The 27,518-nt window shown below is 51.1% G+C and overlaps 1 protein-coding gene across 1 annotated transcript; it reads right to left on the reverse strand.

Moving 5' to 3' along the window:
* Window positions 1-27,518, reverse strand: LOC143692246 (serine/threonine-protein kinase PAK 3-like). The gene is made up of 11 exons (XM_077172151.1): window positions 27,477-27,518; window positions 25,041-25,166; window positions 24,493-24,498; window positions 9,847-9,981; window positions 9,247-9,573; window positions 5,091-5,203; window positions 4,320-4,437; window positions 3,536-3,635; window positions 2,938-3,134; window positions 1,442-1,579; window positions 1-87 (listed from the first exon to the last, which is right to left on the reverse strand). Exons 1-11 carry the CDS (start codon window positions 27,516-27,518, stop codon window positions 1-3), a joined length of 1,389 nt encoding a protein of 462 aa, XP_077028266.1.

Here is a 27,518-nt window from a genome sequence, read left to right on the forward strand (position 1 = left end):
TCACATTCTTGTCTCCTTCCTCTTCTTCACTGAAACAATCAGTGGCACCAGGCTGGACGCAGGCTCAGCAAATCTTACAAATGGATGCTGCCCAAAGGGAAAGAAACCAAATCAACAAAAACCAAGGAACCATGACTTTCCAAGCTCAGTGCTTCACAGGATTCCTCTGGCTTCTAGAAGGATGCGGGAAGAGGACCAATGGGACCATCTACAGCTCCATCTTTATGTGCAGGACTTTGCCATCACAGGCAAACCTGGCCCAGAATCCCACTCATCCATTTATCCAGGTGTCTTCATCTTGCTGAGATTTTTGCCCTGCCAGTGCTGTAGAAATGGTGCTTTCTGTCCTTGGAGTTTCTTCTTTTCAGGAAACTCCAATGACTCATATAGGTCCCTGTCTTTGCAAGACAGGCACTGTGCTGATTCCCACAGGGAGACAGAGCAGTGTCTGCCTTTCCATGCCCTGCCCCTTGTGTGCTGGATGGCACCCTCCTTCCCAGCAGGGCCAGCCCAGTGGCACTGGGCCCTGCAGTTCCCTCTCTGCCACACAACCTGGCAGTAACCCTGGCACAGTTCCCATCTGCTTGAGCGTGCCAGGCAGCAGATGGGGCTGGGACAAGTCCCTCCCAGCTGTCCCTGTTTGTGTGGCAGAAACCTCTAAGGGTGGGCTGGGGGGTACAAACCAGGGCCCCTCCGAGGCTCCCAGTGAGCCCCCCACAGCCCCTCCTGCCCACAGCCAAATCTCTGACTGCTCAGCTGGGACTGGCTTCCTTGGGTTCCTCCACCACCATTTCATGTCTCTGTACCCTGCATTGCTCTACTTCAATTCTTTTGCTGTTAGATAAAATTGAACACCCCACCAAATTACAAAAGAGGGCGACAGAAACAGAAAACAGAGCAGCTCTCCTCTCAGGAAATGAGGAGAGAGGTGGAGTTATTCAGTTTTGTGAAGAACAGGCCTGAAGGAGATTTTACTGTTGCTTTTCAAGACTTCAGAGTGGTTTTGAAGAAAGTGGGGGACATCTTTTTTAACAGGGCCAGTTACAATAGGATGTGGGTGAATATTTTTAAACAAAATGGGGATCAAGTCAGAGTAGGTCTAAGAACTTGTTTACTCAGAGCATGGTGCAACCCTGGCACAGCTTGGCCCAAGAGCTTGTAGGTGCCCCATCCCTGGAGCCATTCCAGGTCAAGTGGCAAAGGGCTCTGAGCAACCTGATTTCTTTAAAGATGTCCCTGCTCATTGCAGGACACTTGCACCACAGGACCTTTTACAGGACCCTGCCAGCCCAGCCCAGTCTAGGATTCCTCACCATTTTCATTTGAAGAGCACCAAGAGTGGAGGTGAGGAGGAAGGGGGCTCATCTGATGCCTTGAACTTGAGTGGAGGAGGAGCCCATCCCTCAGAGCCTGTTTCACCTGCAGCCCCTTTACATTTTACCTGCAGGAGCTCCTTGGCAGACCAGCGCTGCTCCTCATCTGTCTGCAGGCAGCAGCTCAGGAAGTCACGCAGCAAAGCTGAGAGGAGCTTGGGCTGCCGCAGTTTTGGGGTCCCTACTGTGGCTATCAGGCGTCGAGCCTGGAGAAAAAAAAAAACCACGAGGCTCCACCTGCTGCTTTCACATCTCTAAGGCTCTCCCAGATCCCTTTGTTTAACCTCTGTTCTTCAGTGGCAGTTTCTGCCCTTGCAAAGACCCAGAGATGACTTTCCTTTACCAACCAAAAACCCAAGCCCCGATGCAGCCACAGCTTTTCCACCATCCCGCAGATCTTGCCTTGGCAGCTGATTTCATTGACTGACCTAGTTAGTGGGAACTACATCAACAAATGCACATTTGCTTCTCTGAGGATTCACACCAGCTTGAGAGGCTTTTTGGAAGCTGTGCTATACAAACTAATTTCAAGGGTTAGTACATGAAAGGCATCTCTGCAGTGCTTGTTGGTCCTTGAAGCACACATGCCATAGAACAAAACTCATCAAGCTTTTTGTGCTGTTCTTGAAAACAATGGGAATTGGAAGGAAAGAAAGGAAATCCATCAGTTAATCCCCAGGGAAGGAAACAAACATTTACAATCTCATCTTCAACACAGACACATTAAGATGCCTGCACAAATGTATTGGGATGAAAATGCCTGCTTGGACACACAGGAGCCACCTGCAGCTCTGTCTCTCAGCAGTCTGAAAATTTCAGCTTCCCTCCCATTTTGCAGCAAAAGAAAAACTGTCAGGGTCAGAGGAGGAGAGGTGCCATCCCTGTGGTCACCCTCTGCTCATTTGGCTACTCAAGTCAATACATTAATGGTAGGCCCATCCCAGAAAGTGCCAGGAAACAAGCAGGAGCTTTTGGCTGGCTCTCCACATCACCAGGCTCTGGCTTGGTGATGCAGAGAACGGGCCTTGGGCTAGGAGAGAAACACAGTCACTAAATGCAGTGCAGCAGCACTGCACAAGAAGCAGAAGAGACTCTGTGGCCTTTACACCCTCATGCCCAGGTTTCAGGCATGTTTCCCAGTGAGTAGAAACTGCAGAGGGGGTTAGGTTCCTCTCTAAAGACCACAGTTTTGGAAACTTTGTTGGGTTTGGGTTTCCTTCCTTCATTTATGGAAAGATAACAGCAGTTCTAAGGTGCTTGTTTCCTGTTACTGGGGCCATCTCCACAGACAAAAGAACTGGAACCACTTATAACCCAAGGGAAAGTGTTTCCTGAGAATGGAGTTTGTTTGCATATGGTAAGGCTTGAGTTCGACCACTGAGGTATCCAAATCTACAGCAGATGCTGATGTGTTGCAGGGACATTTTTAGGAGGGAAAGTAGTGGAATAGAGGGAAACTTGATGGAAGTAGTTCCAGCAGATGGCGATGGGATTTTGTCCAATGGCACACAGGACATGGGACAGGCGAGAAAGGCAGTGGGATGAGTGAGTATTTGCTCCTTACCGAGGTATGACTTTGGTCCCAGTAAGGAGGTTCTTTTTCTAACATTTCAATCCCCACAATTCCAAAAGACCATATATCCACTTTGGGGCCATATGGTTGACCTGTCACCACTTCAGGTGCCATCCACCAAGGAGTCCCGGCTACCAAGCACGGTCTGCTCTGCTCAGGGGTGAGCTGAGTAGAGAGGCCAAAATCAGCTGAGGAGAAAGCAAAATACTGGTTTTATTTCAATTCTGTGCAATTAGGAAAACGTACAAAAGAATTCCCCAGTAGAAGTTTGAAAATGTGCTGTTGAATCTCCTGGCATTGGCGACTTAAAAAATTCCCCCATTTTTTACACTGCCTCCAGCAGTGGCTTTTGTTCTTTGGAAACTTTAGACTTGTAGCTCCCTCCCTCTGCAAGGGACACACACAGAGCAAGGCCACCCTTGACTGCTTGTTCCTTGTCCTACCTCTGTGCATGTTGCAACTGTGCCCTCAGCTCACAGCGGGTGTCCCTGCGCTGCCACCAGCACCATTTTTGGGGAGCTGGCAGTCACGCAAAGCAGCCCCACACCCACATCCCTGGAATGCTGCACATAACCAAGAATATACTGACTCAGCTTGACAGAACCGTCAGTTCTGAGAAGGATGTTGTCGCTCTTCACATCTCGATGGATCACATCGTTTGAATGAAGAAAATCCAGTCCTTGCAGGCACTGAGAGAGAATACAGAAAGAGAAGGGAAAAATGAGTGATGGGATTTCATCACACAAGAAAGGAAACAAAGAATCTATAAGATTCCCTCTCCAGGGGAATGGGGAGTAATGGCAGAACAGTAATGGCCACTGAGAGGAAGAGCTTGCTGCTCCAACACTTGCAGAGCAGGTCCTTTCTGAGGAAAGGCACGTCAGCTTTTGAAAGAGCAACAGCACCTGCTGTTGTAGGCTGTCCCCTGCAAACCAGCCAGAATGACTGCTGCTGCAGTGCATGTGCTCAGAAGCAAAGAGCATTTGGGCTGCACTCCTGTCCTTTTTAGCTGAGGACTGAGAGAAATGAGTCTCTCTTTTTTCTTTGCTGCTTGTTTCAAATCCTGCCACCAGCACCTTTGCTTTTACAGGCAAGGAATGCAGTGAAGACAGGCAAAAGTTTAGCGAGGCAAGATGGAGAACAGCAAATACAAGAGACAGAGCGAGAGTACAACAGCAGGAGATAAGAGTACTGGCACTGAGTACAGGGAGTGCAGGGGCACTGGCAGGCCTTTCACTTGAGGTGCTTTTACTTGCCCATAGCATACCAGCAACACAGAAACAAAGCTTGGAACAGGAAATCCCTCCTGTTCTGAGCCCCTGTTCCCAGACAATCCTGCCCAAGCCCTCAGAAGCACAGATGGGATTGCTGACCTCCCGACTGATGGCTGCAATGTGGTCTTCAGACAGGCAGGTCTTGTGGATGACATCACTGAGGGCGCCTCCATCCATGTACTCCATAACCAGCCAGAGTTCCTCACCCAGAAGGTAGCTGAAAGAAGGAAACAAGGGCATGGAGATAAACAAGCATGGCTAGCTTGACTTTTTGCCTCCAGGTTTCTTGTTTCCAGGTGCCTTTGTGACTAAGACAGAATCAAAGGAATAGACAATCTGCAGTCTGTGCAGTTCTGGAGGAGAAAGACACAGCTGTGAAAAAGAAATCTTAGATGGCCAGCAAGTGAAAAATGCAGTTTAGTAACAGCCCAGGTAAAAACCTGTCAGGCATGGTGTTTCTGGAAATAAGCACCTCGTCTTCCTGGCATGCACAGCAATGGCACAGCAATGGCAAAGAGGGGCAACAATCTAAGGGAAATCCACTTTAGGATGGTCCATCAGCATTTAAGAAACTTTAAAAAATCAATCCTGAAAAAATGTGGAGGCAGTGTACTTTGAGGCTATTGACTTAGGAAGATACAGTTGATCCAGGTTTTGAATAAGTTTGGAATAATTTTCAAACGATGAGTGGCAGGAAAAACTCATGCAGACAAGATGCACTCTCTTCTCATCCATTGGAGATGAGTAGAGAAATATGAATAAATAAAAATTAACAGCTCTACTTTCTGCCACTAATCAAAGTGGGGTTTTAACCTCTCATGTTTGCTGTATGTAAATGCCCATTGATGGGATAAGACCATGACCTCTCACCTGTCTAAATAATTCACAACACTGGAACTCCTATACCTCTTCATGATCATGATTTCATTAACAGTTAGTTCCTTCCTCCCCAGTCCTTGGAGATTTATTTTCTTTATGGCCACCTAAAATGACATTGAAAATCAGTAACTCGAGAAGTTGGTGGCACGAGACCACAATGCACATGGAGCAAGTGATTTTGCAATGACACAGCTGAGCTGTGCCAAACTGCCTTGTGATGAGGCACTGCAGTCATGAGGAACTGACATTCCAACAGCCCATTTCTCTGCTCCCTTGGGGGCCAGTTACAGCACACGTGGGGCCACTGACATTTTGCCTTGACCACTTGGTAACAGTGGTGTCTCAGCTATCACCCACAAACCTCTGACCACACTCTCTGCTGCTTTGGATGGGATTCAGAAGAAGTAATCCATGCCTTAATACTCTGTGGATACATCTTGGCCTATGGGCAGGGCTTTTAGGGCACCTTACAGATCTCTCCCTCCGTGCAGTTCCCAAGTGCAGCACTGCAGGTGGCTAAGGAACTACCAGGAACTTTCAGATGTATTTGCTGGCAGCCAGAAATGAGAATTCAGGACTCTGAAGCTGTAGCCCCAAAGAGCAGTGAGGTGCTCAAAGGCACCACCTTTGTTTTAGCAATGGAGAGCGAGCGAGCGCGTCCTTCTCTGAAAGGAACCGCTGCCCTCTGTGCCTTCCTTCCGGCAGCTGAGGAGGACAAAGTCCCAGATGTATTTTGCAGGCTGGCACCAGTCTGTGCTTCTTGTGCCTTTTCAGCACAGCTCTACCCAAAGCTCCAGCCACAGCTCACACCAGAGGGGAAAGCCCCTCAAGAGCAGCAGAGTTTGCAGGGCCCGTTGACATTTACCTCTCCTCCTGTGGCATTGTTGAGTGCTCTGACCACATGTCCAAAACCCCTAGAAACAAAACAGAAGCAGAGAAAGGAGAAGCTGTTTAGCTCCTAGAGTGAAAGCCAGCCCACACAGGAGATCTCTGCTGGAAGTGTCAAAACCTGCAGAGGATGCAGAGGGCTCTGCCAGAAGGCAGATGATGCATTTTCCTCTCAAGTGCATGGGCACTGAGCCTGTTCCTGAAGCACTGGGGTTCAACTTCTAAAGGGAGTTTAGTCTTTCCTCTTGGGTTTCACTTTCTAAACTGTGTGGTTCCTATCCTGACCACAGAGACTTTCCTTCTGCAAACCAGGGGAAAGAAATGTTCCTGGCAACTGTTATCTTAAAGCTTTGATGGGGGTAGGTTGCTCTTTCAGGCAAGCAAGTTTCTTCTTTTTTCATTGGTGTGCCAGTATGATTTTGAGACATCCAAAAATGCTAAAGAAATTAACACAGAGCTGTCCCACACTTGAGAGACAAGGAGATCTTCCAGGTCCTGTTCCTTGATGGAGGCAAGACCTTGGCAACATGGAGATGTCGCTAACAATGCCTTCTGAGCCCACTCACAAATTCTGAGCAGCACTGAGAGATGGGACAATCTATCCCCAGTGTGTGAACATCTTTGCAGCTTGCCTGACTTCACGCAAGATAGACATTCCACCAGAAAAACACCTGGCCCATGGTTGTGCAGGAGTAACTGCGGTTGGACTCACCCGCTGCCAATATGTTCCAGTTCAGTGTATTTCATCATGGGATTTTCCTGGTTCACCATTCTCCCTAAGGGAAATAAAATGCAGGATGCTAACTTGAAAGCAGAGATCGCAGCTTTCAGGAGATATAAAAGGCAGCCCCACTCTCTGGGGCTCTGAGCCCTTTGTGCTCAGCTGGGTAACAACAACCACAACAGCAACAGCAACAGGATAGGCAGCCCTGCAGTACAGATGGCTGGCACAGAGACTGATTTTGTACAGTCCTTTGAAGAGTTCTCTTGACAGGAAACAAAGCAAAGGGAGATGCATTTCCAGGAGAGAAGGAAATCTTCTCCACCTTTCAGCAATTTGCCAAAAGAATTCCTTCCCATTTGTAAACCAGAGCAGCTCATGCTATAATCGATTCCGACAGGACTTTCAGCATCAGGACCCTCACCTGTTTATGAGCAGGCTGAGCTCAAAGATGCCCCTCTCCCAGCTAAGGAAGGCTCCAGCCTCTGCAGTCCCTCCAGCCCTCAGGGACAGAGTAGCTAGCACAACAAGGCTGGCAAAGCCCAAGCATGAGCACTGACAGGCACTGATGGGAAGAAGCCAGAGTGAGCCTGAGCCCCTTACAAGCTGTTGCCCCCATTCAGGACACAAGAGGATGGGCTTTGAGATCAGCCCCACCGAGGCGTGGATCAATGCCCTTTTGGTCCCAACAGGTGATGGTAGACACAGAATCCACCGGGCTCTGGTCTCAGCCCCACCAGGTCTTATCTGAGAGCACAGCACTGGCAGCTGTTCCGGGCAAGAAGCAGATTCATTGGGTTGTGCTGCAGAATCACAAAGGACTTGATATGTTTTCCTAGGGACTGATGTGAGTAGGGCTTGGGCCAATGGCTAGGATTCTAACAGTCATGGGAAAGAGTGGGAATCAGGTATGGAAAAATACCCATGGATCTAAAGAATATACCATGGCTGGGCTGGAGGCTCTCTCCTGAGAAATGCCTGCAGTACAGTTTTATCTGATCATGCCACTTGGATGTGTCTCTTGGACACATCTTGATAAGCGTAAAACTAGAAGATTAAATAAAAGTTGTTCTAAAAGTATTGCTTTTTTCTTTGGGGGCACATGGAAAACACCTCGTGCTCTCTATTTGTCCTGTAACCTGATGTTCTTTCAAAGTAGTTCTCTTTGACAAAAAGATAGCATTCTCATGAAAATATAATGCAGATGCAGTAGTGGTAACAGTAACAGTCATAAAAATGCCATCAGTAAGATGTGGGGCAGAAGGGCTCTTTCAGGATGGAGAAAAACCAACTCCACCAAAAAAACCCCACAAACCATCAACCAAAAAAACCCAAAACACAACAAAAAACCCCACAGAAACAAAAAACCAAAAGGCCCCTACAAAAAATAAACACAAAAACACCCCCCCCCCCCCCCCAAAAAAAAAAATCCCCAACCAAAAAGACAAAACTCCAAAAGCAGTCCATTTCTGTGAAGTGTTTTTGCTCTGATGACTGGTTGGAAGTCAGGAGTCTAAGGAGAATTTAGGAAGCTAAAAATTCTGTTTAGTGTGGCCACTAGCACACAGGATTTGCCTAGATCATTTGCTAGGTCACAGCCTTCTGCTGATCCAAGAACAATCCTTGCTTCAGCCTTTAGTGGAGAGGGAAGCTCAGGCAAACCCAAGCCAGTCCAAGGTGCCCTCAGAGGCAGCAGGAACACCCAGAGCGCTCTCTCGCTGCCTCGGAGCACAGCACTTCCTCTGGGGAGTCCTAAATGGCCCTGTGACACCAAACTCAGGAAGAGCATCTGGTATAGCTCTGCTGACACCTGCACACAACACACTGTCCCTCAGACAAGAAATCCCCCAGACATACCCAGCATCTCCAGGTACTTCTCCTCAGTCTCCTGTTCCAGGGAGATGAAGGAACTGCCCCAGCTTGAGCTTCCAGGTTTGACAGAAAGGCTTCCTTGAGATGATGCTGCTGCGGCAGCAGGTTCAGAGCCCAGGATGTGCTGCACTTGGAGCATTTCTGGTGGGCACTGTTCCTGTGCCTCACTCCAAACTTGGGGCTCTTCATTGCCAGACATTCGCTGGAAGTCTTCGCAGGCTGCCCGGTGAGACGTCAACACTCGCACCTCAAGTCAAACAGAACAAAGCAGTCAGACACTACAGCTTGTCCCTGTCAGCCAGGAGTCATCAACTGTGAGGAAAGGCAAAGAACAGACTGACAAGGGATATAGACAGCTTGTTCCAATCCTCCAGCTGGGTCACCACGTTCCACTGTAAAAACACCTCAAGAAACAAGGAGAGCAGGAACAGGCCAGCAGGAATCAACTTGGATGACTGCTGGCCAAAAGGCCAAAGGACAAGTTTCACTGTCCAGGGCAGCAGTTGAGATTCAGCACACCAGGAAATGTCCTTCAGAGTGACTGTGATACACACTACAGCAGGATCAGAGGCATCACCCCACTCCCTGCTGCTCTGAGTGGAAAGGCAAGAAGGGCAGAAACCACCAGCTTGGTGACTGCAGTGACTGCATCCCTCTTTCACTCACTTCTAGAGCCTGAGGGAGGCGATTAAGTTTCTCTCTGATGATTTTCATTTCTTCCTCCAGCCTCTTCTCCCTTACCTTGTTGCTAGCCTCAGAGTCCTGCAGCTCTGCCTGCACGTGTCCCTTGATAGACTGTAAAGGAGAAGGGAGAGGATATTTCATGAGTGGAGTGCCTGCCACTCTTTCACTCACCTGGTTTTGTTGATCGCTCCTCTGCTGATGGAGATTATCCTCTTGAATTCTACTCATGTCTTCCTTGTTCCTCCTCTTCACTGCCATGATGGCACTCTGAGCTTCGGGCAGCTCTGCTTGTGGCTCTGCTTTGATGTTCTGTACACACAAATGCAGAGCAAGTGACTGGGAGCTGCCATCAGACTCAGCTTTTTTCGTCTTGCAGCCTCAAAATCACATTTATTCAGCCCCTTCTTTCTGCTTCCCTCCTCTGCTTCCATTGCAAACCTCCTGTCCCAGGGCTGATCTCTGCAGATTCCAAGGCTCTGTGCTTCCAGTGCCTGTGGGACTCCTGGCCTCCTCAGTCCCAAGAGCTCCGGTTTATGCCCCTCTTCCTGCCCTTCCCTCTGTCCCCTGGCCAGTCAGGCTTACCTGGCCATTCTCCTGTGGCTCTTCCACCTGCTGCCTGAGCTGCTCTTCCTGCTCTCGCGCTGGGAACAGCTCTCCCTGAGTCTGCCATGGCATCTCTGATGAAGCAATCTGCTCCTGCCCTTTCTCTAGAAGGACCTGCACAGAAAGCAAGAGAAGATGGGTTTCAACTTCCCACACGACCTTTGTGGGCCAAGACTCAAAGACTGCTGGGCTCACACGTTCCCAAAGCACTGTGCTGCTGCTCTGCTGGGTCATTCTCTGTTTGAGGGGAGGCACAGATTCCAAAGTGACCCTGGCCCTACAATCAGGGGCCATCTGGGACTGAAGCTCCAACAGCCTCTCAGGCAGCTGACAGGGAAGATGTGGCATTTCTCAAGGGTCTGCTGAGGGCCTCCCTCTGCTTCTGCCATGTCCTGTTTGTCTTTCAGTAGTGACTGACACCCCACCCTCTCCCACAGCTCCATCCTGGCTCTGCAGGTGGCTTCCTGGGTGAGCTCAGATCTTGTGAGAGACACTTCTGCAGTTCAAGTTCATTTCAGGCCTGCACCAGCATTCCTGCATACCTGACATCTATACTCTTGTAAGAAATCCTGGTCATTCAGGAGATAAGAATGTGTGCAAAGATCTTTGATGGAGGTCACAGAGCCTCTATGGCCACCTCAGTATGTGGAAGAGGACCAAGGTGTTTCTTCTCCCTCTTTTGTCAGCTGAGAATTCTGACCAGCAGAAACAGAGACTCTCCTAAGGCCCCATTAACGAATGCACTTACACAGCCCTGGGGATGCCAGTGAAGGAAACCATGTGTCACGTATGGCATGGCATGTATGACCAGAGTCACCAAACACCACCTAAACATGGAATTGTTCCACCTTTTTAGGACAGGCAGAAATCTACAAATTAAGTGAGGACTTGAGGGCACAAGAGGCTGGAGGAGGAAAACAACTCTAAAGGGAAAAACCAACATATCTGGAGGGGGAAACATCTCTGCCTGCTCAGAATCGGTCAAGGGAACATGTCTCTAATCCTCTCCTGAGAGGGATGAATTAGGTGACCTTTACACCTCCAACTGCTTTGGACCAGAGCCAGGAAAATTCAATTATGGAAATGTTACAGAAATAGATAGATAGGTAGGAATACAGGCAGATAGATCTCACTACTATAACCTCCCTTTACTGTCCTCTCTGTTGCTGCACACATCAAAACTTGGTAGCCAGTGCCCCGAACACTCCCGCTCTCCTGAGATTGCTCCCTGTTGCTTCAGAAAAGCACACTCTTGGGGAATTTGGAGTGTGTAGGTCCTTATGGAAAGAGATCAGACCCAGAGAATTGCACTGGGAACTGCACTCTTTATGCGTCTGTGCTCGGGTAAGTTCTCTTGGACTCAAGCACACTGATGGTGCTAAAGTGGCTGGAAACAGAAATAAAGCCCAGCAACTCCCCACAAGTGCTATGATCTCTGAGGAGCAGCTGGAATGCAAGGGCATTGACCTCCTGCTAAATTCCCGAACACAACACACACTGATTCCTTGGACTGTAGAAAGTCACAGGCACTGCGAAACTCAAAGTAATCTTTAAGGCCATGCATGAAGGCCTGGAAACACAAAAGCTCCACCTGGATCAAGGTGCAAAGAGGGTGCAGAATGCCTTCAAGAGTTTGATAAGAGCAGGAAAGATGGTGCAGAAGCATCCCTGCTTGCTGGAAAAAGAGAAAATGAATAGGCCTTCACCTCCTAGGAAACCAACAAACCACAAGTTGGGAAGTGTCAGCTACTCCGGTGTCTAAAGCCCTTGGATGCAGGGGGGATGAATTTTGGTGTGAACCAGCCCTTGTGCTGAGCACTGTCATGCAGGGAATAATGGAAGTTTGCCTGAAGGACCCTCAAGAGCCTCCCATTGTCCAGGCTAAAGCTCCCTCAACACCTCCTCACTGGCCTTGTGCTGCACCCCCTTGCCCAGCTCCCCTGTCCTTCTGTGCACGCGCTGCAGCCCCTCAAAGACTTTCTGCTGCCCAGGGGCCCACAAGTGCACCCAGCACTGCAGCTGTGGCCGCAGCGCTGCCCAGCACAGGGCCACGCTCACTGCCCTGCTCCTGCTGCCCCACTGCTGCTGATACAGGCCACCATGCCCTGGGCCTTCTTGGCCACCTGGCCACACGCTGCCTCATCTTCAGTGGCTCAAGGCCAGCAGTAAACCTGGCTCCTTTTGGCCCATGCAGCTCCCCAGCCACAAATTTGCCTATTTCACTTCAGATACAGCAGGCACCGTTGTACGATGGCCTTCCTGTTCTGAACAACACAAGACAGCAGTCAAGGACTTGCAGCTTCACCCCCACTCTGGGCTCCAATGCACTTGCCAAAAACTGCATACTTCATCACTACACAGATCAGTAGAAACTTAGCCCTTCTGCTCTTTGCACCTTCTCAAAAGCCAAAAGGCAGTTGGGCCAGCAGTGATTTTACAAGTGAAGAACGACTCAAGAAAACTGCAGAACACTTCCACAAGCCAAACACAACTTTCCAAAAAGGGAAAAGCAAGCAACAAAGCCTTTTGACCTCCAGCACTACCACGTGAGCCCTTGGCCATTACACCGCAGAAGCCCAGAGATGGAGCTTCCCTGAGCCAAGCAGCCAGAAGCTCCGCCGGAGCTGCGAGTTTAACACTGGCCCAACAGGACAGGTCAAAGGCCAATTTCTAGCTCTCACTGCCTGCAGGAAATGGCTACGTCCTGCAGGACTCCAGCACTCAGCATCCTGGGCCAGACACAGCAAGTGCTGGCAGCTCAGAAAGTTGCACCTCTGCCTTGCACTAAAGATGGCACCTCCCACAACGGGCACTTACTCTCTTGGAATGATGAGGACGTTCTGGTGTGACCACGGCTGAACAAAGGCGGTGGTCATCTTTCTCATTTTCCTCCTCTCTGGCTTCTTCTGCAATAGGAGAGAGAGCCAGGGGAAAGATGGCTCTTGCTCTTCTCACCTGTGGCAAAGAGAGAATCATAGGGACAGGCCGTTACCTAACGCTTATAACCCCATTTCTCTTCGTATCAACAGCCACATCTTCTTAGGAGAAATCATCAACTTTGTTAGCAATGGCATTCAAAGTCACTCCAACCAGACTGAAATGGGCACATTCAATAGAAGAGTATAAGGCTATGAATTCGATATTCCTCCCTGGCTGCCATTTGCAAGCAAGGTTGTCTCTGCAAAAGGCAGCTTTTGGTTCTTGAAAGCTCGGAAATGGAAAAGTAGGAAAGAGCCAGCAAGGCCTTTGCTACTGCTGCAGTAGACAAGGAAAACCAGAAAGGGTTCAGAATCCCTCCCAGTGCCTATAAGCACAGGAAAGTTTGCGCAGAAGCATCCTTGCTTGCTGGAAAAAGAGAAAATGAACAGGCCTTCACCTCCTAGGAAACCCACAAGCCACAAGTTGGGAAGTGTCAGCGACTCCAGTGTCTAAAGCCCTTGGATGCAGTGATGGCATGTTTGGCAGGGAAACAGCCCTTGTGCTGAGCACTGTCATGCAGGGAATGATGGAAGTTTGCCTGAAGGTCCCTCAAGAGCCTCCCATTGTGCAGGCTAAATCTCCCTCAACACCTCCTCACTGGCCTTGTGCTGCACCCCCTTGCCCAGCTCCCCTGTCCTTCTGTGCACGCGCTGCAGCCCCTCAAGGACTTTCTGCTGCCCAGGGGCCCACAAGTGCACCCAGCACTGCAGCTGTGGCCCCAGCGCTGCCCAGCACAGGGCCACGCTCACTGCCCTGCTCCTGCTGCCCCACTGCTGCTGACACAGGCCACCATGCCCTGGGCCTTCTTGGCCACCTGGCCACACGCTGCCTCATCCTCAGTGGCTCAAGGCCAGCAGCAACCCTGGCTCCTTTTGGCCCACGCAGCTCCCCAGCCACAAAGGTGCCCATTTCACTTCAGATACAGCAGGCACCATTGTACGATGGCCTTCCTGTTCTGAACAACACAAGACAGCAGTCAAGGACTTGCAGCTTCACCCCCACTGCAGGCTCAGAGGCACTTGCCAAAGCTGCAGACTGCACCAAACTATGCATCAACAGAAACTGGCCGCTTCTGCTTTTGGCCTCGCAAGAAAGCTTCGCGACTCCGCACTTTGTTTCTTTGGCCACGCGGGACAAGAATGGGCCCCCACAGCTGCATGGACCACACAATCCTCCCCTTGCAGCTTATCAAAAGCCAAAAGACAGCTGGCCCAAAAGAGACTGTACAAGTGAAGAACTACTCATGGAAAGTGCCGACCGCTTTCACAAGCCAAACACGCCTTTCCAGAGAGGGAAAACAAACAAACCAAGGCCTGGCACCTCCAGCACTCCCTCCTTTGCCCTTGGCCATAGCACGGCAGAAGCCAAGAGATAGAGCTTCCCTGAGCCAAGCAGCCAGATGCTCTCCCAGAGGCACCAGCCCTTTGCTGCCTCAACATGACAGCTCAAAGGCCAAGTTCTGCGGTCTCTGCCTGGAGGAAATCCCCAGCTCCTGGCAGGACTCCAGCACCCAGCATCCTCAGCCAGCAACAGCAAAGTGCTGGCTGCTCCAAACCTTGCAGCTCTGCCTTGCACTAAAGACAGCACCACACACAACTGGCACTTACACGTTGAGAATATGGTGGTCTGACCACTGATGGAGGCTGGCGCTCATCCACCTCAGTTTGCTCCTCTTTGGCTTCTTCTCCAGGAGCAGCGGGGGCCAGGGGAGAGGCGGCTCTTGCTTCTGTCATCTGTGGCAAGAGAGGAGCATGAGGCACAGGCCATTTCCTATCATGTAGAACCTCATTTCTTTTCAGATCTACCACAACATCTTCTAAGGAAAAAATCAAAACATTTCAGAGTGACAGAGGGGTTCTAAATCCCAGCCACCAAATTATCATGGGACAATTCAACACCACTCTAGATGGATATGAAGTTGATTTTCCTCCATGGCTGCCATCCGCAAGCCATCAGCAAGCCAAGGTTACCTCAGACAAATGGAGCTTTTAGAGCTTGAAAGCACTGAAATGGAAAACTAGGAAAGTGACAGCAACGCCTTTGCTACTGCTGCTGCAGACGTAGAAAACTCAAACTGGACCACAATCCCATCCAGGGCTGCAAAAGGGCAGGGAACATTGTACAGAAGCATCATTGCTTACTGGAAAAAGAGGAAAATGAACAGGCCTTCTCGTGTGAGCAAAACAACGAGCCAACAAACCACAAGATGGAAGTGTCACCCACTCCAGTGTCTAAAGCCCTTGGATGCAATGAGTGATGAATTTTTGGTGTGAAACAGCCCTTGTGCTGAGCACTGTCATGCAGGGAATGATGGAAGTTTGCCTGAAGGTCCCTCAAGAGCCTCCCATTGTGCAGGCTAAATCTCCCTCAACACCTCCTCACTGGCCTTGTGCTGCACCCCCTTGCCCAGCTCCCCTGTCCTTCTGTGCACGTGCTGCAACCCCTCAAGGTCTTTCTGCTGCCCAGGGGCCCACAAGTGCACCCAGCACTGCAGCTGTGGCCCCAGCGCTGCCCAGCACAGGGCCACGCTCACTGCCCTGCTCCTGCTGCCCCACTGCTGCTGACACAGGCCACCATGCCCTGGGCCTTCTTGGCCACCTGGCCACACGCTGCCTCATCCTCAGTGGCTCAAGGCCAGCAGCAACCCTGGCTCCTTTTGGCCCACGCAGCTCCCCAGCCACAAAGGTGCCCATTTCACTTCAGATACAGCAGGCACCATTGTACGATGGCCTTCCTGTTCTGAACAACACAAGACAGCAGTCAAGGACTTGCAGCTTCACCCCCACTGCAGGCTCAGAGGCACTTGCCAAAGCTGCAGACTGCACCAAACTATGCATCAACAGAAACTGGCCGCTTCTGCTTTTGGCCTCGCAAGAAAGCTTCGCGACTCCGCACTTTGTTTCTTTGGCCACGCGGGACAAGAATGGGCCCCCACAGCTGCATGGACCACACAATCCTCCCCTTGCAGCTTATCAAAAGCCAAAAGACAGCTGGCCCAAAAGAGACTGTACAAGTGAAGAACTACTCATGGAAAGTGCCGACCGCTTTCACAAGCCAAACACGCCTTTCCAGAGAGGGAAAACAAACAAACCAAGGCCTGGCACCTCCAGCACTCCCTCCTTTGCCCTTGGCCATAGCACGGCAGAAGCCAAGAGATAGAGCTTCCCTGAGCCAAGCAGCCAGATGCTCTCCCACAGGCACCAGCCCTTTGCTGCCTCAACATGACAGCTCAAAGGCCAAGTTCTGCGGTCGCTGCCTGGAGGAAATCCCCAGCTCCTGGCAGGACTCCAGCACCCAGCATCCTCAGCCAGCAACAGCAAAGTGCTGGCTGCTCCAAACCTTGCAGCTCTGCCTTGCACTAAAGACAGCACCACACACAACTGGCACTTACACGTTGAGAATATGGTGGTCTGACCACTGATGGAGGCTGGCGCTCATCCACCTCAGTTTGCTCCTCTTTGGCTTCTTCTCCAGGAGCAGCGGGGGCCAGGGGAGAGGCGGCTCTTGCTTCTGTCATCTGTGGCAAGAGAGGAGCATGAGGCACAGGCCATTTCCTATCATGTAGAACCTCATTTCTTTTCAGATCTACCACAACATCTTCTAAGGAAAAAATCATAACATTTCAGAGTGACAGAGGGGTTCTAAATCCCAGCCACCAAATTATCATGGGACAATTCAACACCACTCTAGATGGATATGAAGTTGATTTTCCTCCATGGCTGCCATCCGCAAGCCATCAGCAAGCCAAGGTTACCTCAGACAAATGCAGCTTTTAGAGCTTGAAAGCACTGAAATGGAAAACTAGGAAAGTGACAGCAACGCCTTTGCTACTGCTGCTGCAGACGTAGAAAACTCAAACTGGACCACAATCCCATCCAGGGCTGCAAAAGGGCAGGGAACATTGTACAGAAGCATCATTGCTTACTGGAGAAAGAGGAAAATGAACAGGCCTTCTCGTGTGAGCAAAACAACGAGCCAACAAACCACAAGATGGAAGTGTCACCCACTCCAGTGTCTAAAGCCCTTGGATGCAATGAGTGATGAATTTTTGGTGTGAAACAGCCCTTGTGCTGAGCACTGTCATGCAGGGAATGATGGAAGTTTGCCTGAAGGTCCCTCAAGAGCCTCCCATTGTGCAGGCTAAATCTCCCTCAACACCTCCTCACTGGCCTTGTGCTGCAACGCCTTGCCCAGCTCCCCTGTCCTTCTGTGCACGTGCTGCAACCCCTCAAGGTCTTTCTGCTGCCCAGGGGCCCACAAGTGCACCCAGCACTGCAGCTGTGGCCGCAGCGCTGCCCAGCACAGGGCCACGCTCACTGCCCTGCTCCTGCTGCCCCACTGCTGCTGACACAGGCCACCATGCCCTGGGCCTTCTTGGCCACCTGGCCACACGCTGCCTCATCCTCAGTGGCTCAAGGCCAGCAGCAACCCTGGCTCCTTTTGGCCCACGCAGCTCCCCAGCCACAAAGGTGCCCATTTCACTTCAGATACAGCAGGCACCATTGTACGATGGCCTTCCTGTTCTGAACAACACAAGACAGCAGTCAAGGACTTGCAGCTTCACCCCCACTGCAGGCTCAGAGGCACTTGCCAAAGCTGCAGACTGCACCAAACTATGCATCAACAGAAACTGGCCGCTTCTGCTTTTGGCCTCGCAAGAAAGCTTCGCGACTCCGCACTTTGTTTCTTTGGCCACGCGGGACAAGAATGGGCCCCCACAGCTGCATGGACCACACAATCCTCCCCTTGCAGCTTATCAAAAGCCAAAAGACAGCTGGCCCAAAAGAGACTGTACAAGTGAAGAACTACTCATGGAAAGTGCCGACCGCTTTCACAAGCCAAACACGCCTTTCCAGAGAGGGAAAACAAACAAACCAAGGCCTGGCACCTCCAGCACTCCCTCCTTTGCCCTTGGCCATAGCACGGCAGAAGCCAAGAGATAGAGCTTCCCTGAGCCAAGCAGCCAGATGCTCTCCCACAGGCACCAGCCCTTTGCTGCCTCAACATGACAGCTCAAAGGCCAAGTTCTGCGGTCTCTGCCTGGAGGAAATCCCCAGCTCCTGGCAGGACTCCAGCACCCAGCATCCTCAGCCAGCAACAGCAAAGTGCTGGCTGCTCCAAACCTTGCAGCTCTGCCTTGCACTAAAGACAGCACCACACACAACTGGCACTTACACGTTGAGAATATGGTGGTCTGACCACTGATGGAGGCTGGCGCTCATCCACCTCAGTTTGCTCCTCTTTGGCTTCTTCTCCAGGAGCAGCGGGGGCCAGGGGAGAGGCGGCTCTTGCTTCTGTCATCTGTGGCAAGAGAGGAGCATGAGGCACAGGCCATTTCCTATCATGTAGAACCTCATTTCTTTTCAGATCTACCACAACATCTTCTAAGGAAAAAATCAAAACATTTCAGAGTGACAGAGGGGTTCTAAATCCCAGCCACCAAATTATCATGGGACAATTCAACACCACTCTAGATGGATATGAAGTTGATTTTCCTCCATGGCTGCCATCCGCAAGCCATCAGCAAGCCAAGGTTACCTCAGACAAATGCAGCTTTTAGAGCTTGAAAGCACTGAAATGGAAAACTAGGAAAGTGACAGCAACGCCTTTGCTACTGCTGCTGCAGACGTAGAAAACTCAAACTGGACCACAATCCCATCCAGGGCTGCAAAAGGGCAGGGAACATTGTACAGAAGCATCATTGCTTACTGGAGAAAGAGGAAAATGAACAGGCCTTCTCGTGTGAGCAAAACAACGAGCCAACAAACCACAAGATGGAAGTGTCACCCACTCCAGTGTCTAAAGCCCTTGGATGCAATGAGTGATGAATTTTTGGTGTGAAACAGCCTTTGTGCTGAGCACTGTCATGCAGGGAATGATGGAAGTTTGCCTGAAGGTCCCTCAAGAGCCTCCCATTGTGCAGGCTAAATCTCCCTCAACACCTCCTCACTGGCCTTGTGCTGCAACGCCTTGCCCAGCTCCCCTGTCCTTCTGTGCACGTGCTGCAGCCCCTCAAGGTCTTTCTGCTGCCCAGGGGCCCACAAGTGCACCCAGCACTGCAGCTGTGGCCGCAGCGCTGCCCAGCACAGGGCCACGCTCACTGCCCTGCTCCTGCTGCCCCACTGCTGCTGACACAGGCCACCATGCCCTGGGCCTTCTTGGCCACCTGGCCACACGCTGCCTCATCCTCAGTGGCTCAAGGCCAGCAGCAACCCTGGCTCCTTTTGGCCCACGCAGCTCCCCAGCCACAAAGGTGCCCATTTCACTTCAGATACAGCAGGCACCATTGTACGATGGCCTTCCTGTTCTGAACAACACAAGACAGCAGTCAAGGACTTGCAGCTTCACCCCCACTGCAGGCTCAGAGGCACTTGCCAAAGCTGCAGACTGCACCAAACTATGCATCAACAGAAACTGGCCGCTTCTGCTTTTGGCCTCGCAAGAAAGCTTCGCGACTCCGCACTTTGTTTCTTTGGCCACGCGGGACAAGAATGGGCCCCCACAGCTGCATGGACCACACAATCCTCCCCTTGCAGCTTATCAAAAGCCAAAAGACAGCTGGCCCAAAAGAGACTGTACAAGTGAAGAACTACTCATGGAAAGTGCCGACCGCTTTCACAAGCCAAACACGCCTTTCCAGAGAGGGAAAACAAACAAACCAAGGCCTGGCACCTCCAGCACTCCCTCCTTTGCCCTTGGCCATAGCACGGCAGAAGCCAAGAGATAGAGCTTCCCTGAGCCAAGCAGCCAGATGCTCTCCCAGAGGCACCAGCCCTTTGCTGCCTCAACATGACAGCTCAAAGGCCAAGTTCTGCGGTCTCTGCCTGGAGGAAATCCCCAGCTCCTGGCAGGACTCCAGCACCCAGCATCCTCAGCCAGCAACAGCAAAGTGCTGGCTGCTCCAAACCTTGCAGCTCTGCCTTGCACTAAAGACAGCACCACACACAACTGGCACTTACACGTTGAGAATATGGTGGTCTGACCACTGATGGAGGCTGGCGCTCATCCACCTCAGTTTGCTCCTCTTTGGCTTCTTCTCCAGGAGCAGCGGGGGCCAGGGGAGAGGCGGCTCTTGCTTCTGTCATCTGTGGCAAGAGAGGAGCATGAGGCACAGGCCATTTCCTATCATGTAGAACCTCATTTCTTTTCAGATCTACCACAACATCTTCTAAGGAAAAAATCATAACATTTCAGAGTGACAGAGGGGTTCTAAATCCCAGCCACCAAATTATCATGGGACAATTCAACACCACTCTAGATGGATATGAAGTTGATTTTCCTCCATGGCTGCCATCCGCAAGCCATCAGCAAGCCAAGGTTACCTCAGACAAATGCAGCTTTTAGAGCTTGAAAGCACTGAAATGGAAAACTAGGAAAGTGACAGCAACGCCTTTGCTACTGCTGCTGCAGACGTAGAAAACTCAAACTGGACCACAATCCCATCCAGGGCTGCAAAAGGGCAGGGAACATTGTACAGAAGCATCATTGCTTACTGGAGAAAGAGGAAAATGAACAGGCCTTCTCGTGTGAGCAAAACAACGAGCCAACAAACCACAAGATGGAAGTGTCACCCACTCCAGTGTCTAAAGCCCTTGGATGCAATGAGTGATGAATTTTTGGTGTGAAACAGCCCTTGTGCTGAGCACTGTCATGCAGGGATTGATGGAAGTTTGCCTGAAGGTCCCTCAAGAGCCTCCCATTGTGCAGGCTAAATCTCCCTCAACACCTCCTCACTGGCCTTGTGCTGCACCCCCTTGCCCAGCTCCCCTGTCCTTCTGTGCACGTGCTGCAGCCCCTCAAGGTCTTTCTGCTGCCCAGGGGCCCACAAGTGCACCCAGCACTGCAGCTGTGGCCCCAGCGCTGCCCAGCACAGGGCCACGCTCACTGCCCTGCTCCTGCTGCCCCACTGCTGCTGACACAGGCCACCATGCCCTGGGCCTTCTTGGCCACCTGGCCACACGCTGCCTCATCTTCAGTGGCTCAAGGCCAGCAGTAAACCTGGCTCCTTTTGGCCCATGCAGCTCCCCAGCCACAAAGGTGCCCATTTCACTTCAGATACAGCAGGCACCATTGTACGATGGCCTTCCTGTTCTGAGAAACACAAGACAGCAGTCAAGGACTTGCAGCTTCACCCCCACTGCAGGCTCCAATGCACTTGCCAAAAACTGCATACTTCATCACTACACAGATCAGTAGAAACTTAGCCCTTCTGCTCTTTGCACCTTCTCAAAAGCCAAAAGGCAGTTGGGCCAGCAGTGATTTTACAAGTGAAGAACGACTCAAGAAAACTGCAGAACACTTCCACAAGCCAAACACAACTTTCCAAAAAGGGAAAAGCAAGCAACAAAGCCTTTTGACCTCCAGCACTACCACGTGAGCCCTTGGCCATTACACCGCAGAAGCCCAGAGATGGAGCTTCCCTGAGCCAAGCAGCCAGAAGCTCCGCCGGAGCTGCGAGTTTAACACTGGCCCAACAGGACAGGTCAAAGGCCAATTTCTAGCTCTCACTGCCTGCAGGAAACGGCTACGTCCTGCAGGACTCCAGCACTCAGCATCCTGGGCCAGACACAGCAAGTGCTGGCAGCTCAGAAAGTTGCACCTCTGCCTTGCACTAAAGATGGCGCCTCCCACAACGGGCACTTACTCTCTTGGAATGATGAGGACGTTCTGGTGTGACCACGGCTGAACAAAGGCGGTGGTCATCTTTCTCATTTTCCTCCTCTCTGGCTTCTTCTGCAATAGGAGAGAGAGCCAGGGGAAAGATGGCTCTTGCTCTTCTCACCTGTGGCAAAGAGAGAATCATAGGGACAGGCCGTTACCTAACGCTTATAACCCCATTTCTCTTCATATCAACAGCCACATCTTCTAAGGAGAAATCATCAACTTTGTTAGCAATGGCATTCAAAGTGACTCCAACCAGACTGAAATGGGCATATTCAATAGAAGAGTATAAGGCTATGAATTCGATATTCCTCCCTGGCTGCCATTTGCAAGCAAGGTTGTCTCTGCAAAAGGCAGCTTTTGGTTCTTGAAAGCTCGGAAATGGAAAAGTAGGAAAGAGCCAGCAAGGCCTTTGCTACTGCTGCAGTAGACAAGGAAAACCAGATAGGGTTCAGAATCCCTCCCAGTGCCTATAAAGCACAGGAAAGTTTGCACAGAAGCATCCTTGCTTGCTGGAAAAAGAGAAAATGAACAGGCCTTCACCTCCTAGGAAACCCACAAGCCACAAGTTGGGAAGTGTCAGCGACTCCAGTGTCTAAAGCCCTTGGATGCAGTGAGGGGATGTTTGGCAGAGAAACAGCCCTTGTGCTGAGCACTGTCATGCAGGGATTGATGGAAGTCTGCCTGAAGGTCCCTCAAGAGCCTCCCATTGTCCAGGCTAAAGCTCCCTCAGCAACTCCTCACTGGCCTTGTGCTGCACCCCCTTGCCCAGCTCCCCTGTCCTTCTGTGCACGCGCTGCAGCCCCTCAAGGCCTTCTGCTGCCCAGGGGCCCACAAGTGCACACCCAGCACTGCAGCTGTGGCCCCAGCGCTGCCCAGCACAGGGCCACGCTCACTGCCCTGCTCCTGCTGCCCCACTGCTGCTGACACAGGCCACCATGCCCTGGGCCTTCTTGGCCACCTGGCCACACGCTGCCTCATCTTCAGTGGCTCAAGGCCAGCAGTAAACCTGGCTCCTTTTCGCCCATGCAGCTCCCCAGCCACAAAGGTACCCATTTCACTTCAGATACAGCAGGCACCATTGTACAATGGCCTTCCTGTTCTGAACAACACAAGACAGCAGTCAAGGACTTGCAGCTTCACCCCCACTGCAAGCTCAGAGGCACTTGCCAAAGCTGCAGACTGCACCACAATATGCATCAAGAGAAACTGGCTGCTTCTGCTTTTGGCCTCGCAAGAAAGCTTCGCGACTCCGCACTTTGTTTCTTTGGCCACGCGGGACAAGAATGGGTCCCCACAGCTGCATGGACCACACAATCCTCCCCTTGCAGCTTATCAAAAGCCAAAAGACAGCTGGCCCAAAAGAGACTGTACAAGTGAAGAACTACTCATGGAAAGTGCCGACCGCTTTCACAAGCCAAACACGCCTTTCCAGAGAGGGAAAACAAACAAACAAACCAAGGCCTGGCACCTCCAGCACTCCCTCCTTTGCCCTTGGCCATAGCACTGCAGAAGCCAAGCGATAGATCTTCCCTGAGCCAAGCAGCCAGATGCTCTCCCAGAGGCACCAGCCCTTTGCTGCCTCAACATGACAGCTCAAAGGCCAAGTTCTGCGGTCTCTGCCTGGAGGAAATCCCCAGCTCCTGGCAGGACTCCAGCACCCAGCATCCTCAGCCAGCAACAGCAAAGTGCTGGCTGCTCCAAACCTTGCAGCTCTGCCTTGCACTAAAGACAGCACCACACACAACTGGCACTTACACGTTGAGAATATGGTGGTCTGACCACTGATGGAGGCTGGCGCTCATCCACCTCAGTTTGCTCCTCTTTGGCTTCTTCTCCAGGAGCAGCGGGGGCCAGGGGAGAGGCGGCTCTTGCTTCTGTCATCTGTGGCAAGAGAGGAGCATGAGGCACAGGCCATTTCCTATCATGTAGAACCTCATTTCTTTTCAGATCTACCACAACATCTTCTAAGGAAAAAATCAAAACACTTCAGAGTGACAGAGAGGTTCTAAATCACAGCCACCAAATTACATGGGCCAATTCAACACCACTCTAGATGGATATGAAGTTGATTTTCCTCCATGGCTGCCATCCGCACGCAAGGTTGTCTCGGAAAAACGGAGCTTTTAGAGCTTGAAAGCACTGAAATGGAAAACTAGGAAAGTGGCAGCAACGCCTTTGCTACTGCTGCTGCAGACGTAGAAAACTCAAACTGGACCACAATCCCATCCAGGGCTGCAAAAGGGCAGGGAACATTGTACAGAAGCATCATTGCTTACTGGAAAAAGAGGAAAATGAACAGGCCTTCTCGTGCGAGCAAAACAACGAGCCAACAAACCACAAGATGGAAGTGTCACCCACTCCAGTGTCTAAAGCCCTTGGATGCAATGAGTGATGAATTTTTGGTGTGAACCAGCCCTTGTGCTGAGCACTGTCATGCAGGGATTGATGGAAGTTTGCCTGAAGGTCCCTCAAGAGCCTCCCATTGTGCAGGCTAAAGCTCCCTCAACACCTCCTCCCTGGCCTTGTGCTGCAACGCCTTGCCCAGCTCCCCTGTCCTTCTGTGCACGTGCTGCAGCCCCTCAAGGACTTTCTGCTGCCCAGGGGCCCACAAGTGCACCCAGCACTGCAGCTGTGGCCCCAGCGCTGCCCAGCACAGGGCCACGCTCACTGCCCTGCTCCTGCTGCCCCACTGCTGCTGACACAGGCCACCATGCCCTGGGGCTTCTTGGCCACCTGGCCACACGCTGCCTCATCCTCAGTGGCTCAAGGCCAGCAGCAACCCTGGCTCCTTTTGGCCCACGCAGCTCCCCAGCCACAAATTTGCCCATTTCACTTCAGATACAGCAGGCACCATTGTACGATGGCCTTCCTGTTCTGAGCAACACAAGACAGCAGTCAAGGACTTGCAGCTTCACCCCCACTGCAAGCTCAGAGGCACTTGCCAATGCTGCAGACTGCACCAAACTATGCATCAACAGAAACTGGCTGCTTCTGCTTTTGGCCTTGCAAGAAAGCTTCGCGACTCCGCACTTTGTTTCTTTGGCCACGCGGGACAAGAATGGGCCCCCACAGCTGCATGGACCACACAATCCTCCCCTTGCAGCTTATCAAAAGCCAAAAGACAGCTGGCCCAAAAGAGACTGTACAAGTGAAGAAGTACTCATGGAAAGTGCCGACCGCTTTCACAAGCCAAACACGCCTTTCCAGAGAGGGAAAACAAACAAACAAACCAAGGCCTGGCACCTCCAGCACTCCCTCCTTTGCCCTTGGCCATAGCACTGCAGAAGCCAAGCGATAGATCTTCCCTGAGCCAAGCAGCCAGATGCTCTCCCAGAGGCACCAGCCCTTTGCTGCCTCAACATGACAGCTCAAAGGCCAAGTTCTGCGGTCTCTGCCTGGAGGAAATCCCCAGCTCCTGGCAGGACTCCAGCACCCAGCATCCTCAGCCAGCAACAGCAAAGTGCTGGCTGCTCCAAACCTTGCAGCTCTGCCTTGCACTAAAGACAGCACCACACACAACTGGCACTTACACGTTGAGAATATGGTGGTCTGACCACTGATGGAGGCTGGCGCTCATCCACCTCAGTTTGCTCCTCTTTGGCTTCTTCTCCAGGAGCAGCGGGGGCCAGGGGAGAGGCGGCTCTTGCTTCTGTCATCTGTGGCAAGAGAGGAGCATGAGGCACAGGCCATTTCCTATCATGTAGAACCTCATTTCTTTTCAGATCTACCACAACATCTTCTAAGGAAAAAATCAAAACACTTCAGAGTGACAGAGAGGTTCTAAATCACAGCCACCAAATTACATGGGCCAATTCAACACCACTCTAGATGGATATGAAGTTGATTTTCCTCCATGGCTGCCATCCGCACGCAAGGTTGTCTCGGAAAAACGGAGCTTTTAGAGCTTGAAAGCACTGAAATGGAAAACTAGGAAAGTGACAGCAACGCCTTTGCTACTGCTGCTGCAGACGTAGAAAACTCAAACTGGACCACAATCCCATCCAGGGCTACAAAAGGGCAGGGAACATTGTACAGAAGCATCATTGCTTACTGGAAAAAGAGGAAAATGAACAGGCCTTGTCGTGCTAGCAAAACAACGAGCCAACAAACCACAAGATGGAAGTGTCACCCACTCCAGTGTCTAAAGCCCTTGGATGCAATGAGGGATGAATTTTTGGTGTGAAACAGCCCTTGTGCTGAGCACTGTCATGCAGGGAATGATGGAATTTTGCCTGAAGGTCCCTCAAGAGCCTCCCATTGTCCAGGCTAAAGCTCCCTCAGCACCTCCTCACTGGCCTTGTGCTGCAACGCCTTGCCCAGCTCCCCTGTCCTTCTGTGCACGCGCTGCAGCCCCTCAAGGACTTTCTGCTGCCCAGGGGCCCACAAGTGCACCCAGCACTGCAGCTGTGGCCGCAGCGCTGCCCAGCACAGGGCCACGCTCACTGCCCTGCTCCTGCTGCCCCACTGCTGCTGACACAGGCCACCATGCCCTGGGCCTTCTTGGCCACCTGGCCACACGCTGCCTCATCTTCAGTGGCTCAAGGCCAGCAGCAACCCTGGCGCCTTTTGGCCCATGCAGCTCCCCAGCCACAAAATTTCCTAAATTACTTCAAATACACCAGGCACCATTACAAGATGTCCTTGTTTTTCTACAGCTGCATCTTCTAAGGATATAGCATTAAATTTCTCAGAGTGGAATTCTCAGTCACGCTGACTAATTTGAAATCGGCTAATTCTACTCTGTAGGAAATTGCTCTTAGTTCAGTATTCCCCTCTAGGTGCTGTCTGGAAGCGACATTCTGTCAAACTGAGTTTATATTTCTTCAGGGCTCTGAGGTGGAAAGTAGGAACTATCCACATTAGGCCCATGTTATTTTTGTTGAAGGCATGAATATGGATTTTCTTTTGGCCTCCCTCTACACTCTACTGCTACTGGCCAAGCTGACAGCTGAGTCCATAATTTCTCAACACCAGGAACAAAATCTCACTCACCTCAGGATCAACTCCACTGAATACACGCTTCAGGTGACCTGTAGTGGGCAATGGAAAATGAACCAGATGCTTTGAGAAAACTGCTTGGGCTTGTGAAACCCACAGAACAAGTCAACCCAAACAGAGATGATTTCCCATTTCACAACATCCGTCCAGGAGACATGTTTCATTCACACAGCCAGCAAGAGATCAGGACAATATTTTTTCTTGTGCCTACACTTGTGCCTGTTTTGTCAGTAAATGACTACAAACATGATGAAGAAAATTCAAATTGTTCTTGAACACTTGGTGTTCCTCTTCTACCAAATACATAAAGCAGCTTTTTTCATCTCTCCCTCGGGTCCTTTTTTGTTTTTTAAGTCAGTTGCATGCACCAAGTCTCGTTAACTTGCTGGAAACTGTTGCCCAGAAAAGCTTCCCCAAAATCCCCCTGAGCTGCAGCAGTTCTATTGTGAAACAGCACAACAGTAACTCCAGGGTTCTGGAGCAGACACTCAGTGCTTTGGAGTTTGCATTTCATTGCAAAGGGAATCTCTATTTTAGCACTCACTAAAGGATCAAGTTAGACAGTCAAATCCCTTCAGGACAAAATTTTGGAAGAAAGAAGCTTTCCCTGAATTCTGGGAACAACTGCAGAGTTTTTAGAAGGCATTCCGTGAAGGTCTGCCAGTCTACATTTTCAAAGGTGTTTTGCTTGTCCCAGCAAACTGAGGAAATGACAGACTCTGCTGCCACAGACTCTCTCGTGGAGGGAACAGAAGCCCTGCAGGTTGCCTTGCAAATGCTGCCCCTGTGGCTACAGACACCCCCTTTTTAGCTGAACACCTTGACAGGAGCTTGACCAAAGCAGTGGCATCCTAATGCTCTTTCTGTTTCAAAAGCAGAAACTCAGTCACTAAGAAAGAGCAGGAAGACATACAAAAGCCAGGTTAGGTTACACCCTAACCTAAGCAGAAGAGGAAACATCTACTTACGTGCAAAGTGTGTAAGGAAATAGGCACCATAAGTAACGCCAT

Source organism: Agelaius phoeniceus, chromosome Z (assembly GCF_051311805.1).
Source record: "Agelaius phoeniceus isolate bAgePho1 chromosome Z, bAgePho1.hap1, whole genome shotgun sequence".
Lineage (NCBI taxonomy): Eukaryota > Metazoa > Chordata > Aves > Passeriformes > Icteridae > Agelaius > Agelaius phoeniceus.

Coding starts and splice junctions, on each gene's coding strand:
- LOC143692246 (XM_077172151.1), bottom strand. CDS start 27,518: ATGGCGTTACTTATGGTGCCTATTTCCTTACACACTTTGCAC. Junction 9,574..9,846: donor AGCCACAGGAGAATGGCCAG/GTAAGCCTGACT, acceptor TTGTGTGTACAG/AACATCAAAGCAGAGCCACA. Junction 1,580..2,937: donor GGGACCAAAGTCATACCTCG/GTAAGGAGCAAA, acceptor TTTTTTCTCCAG/GCTCGACGCCTGATAGCCAC.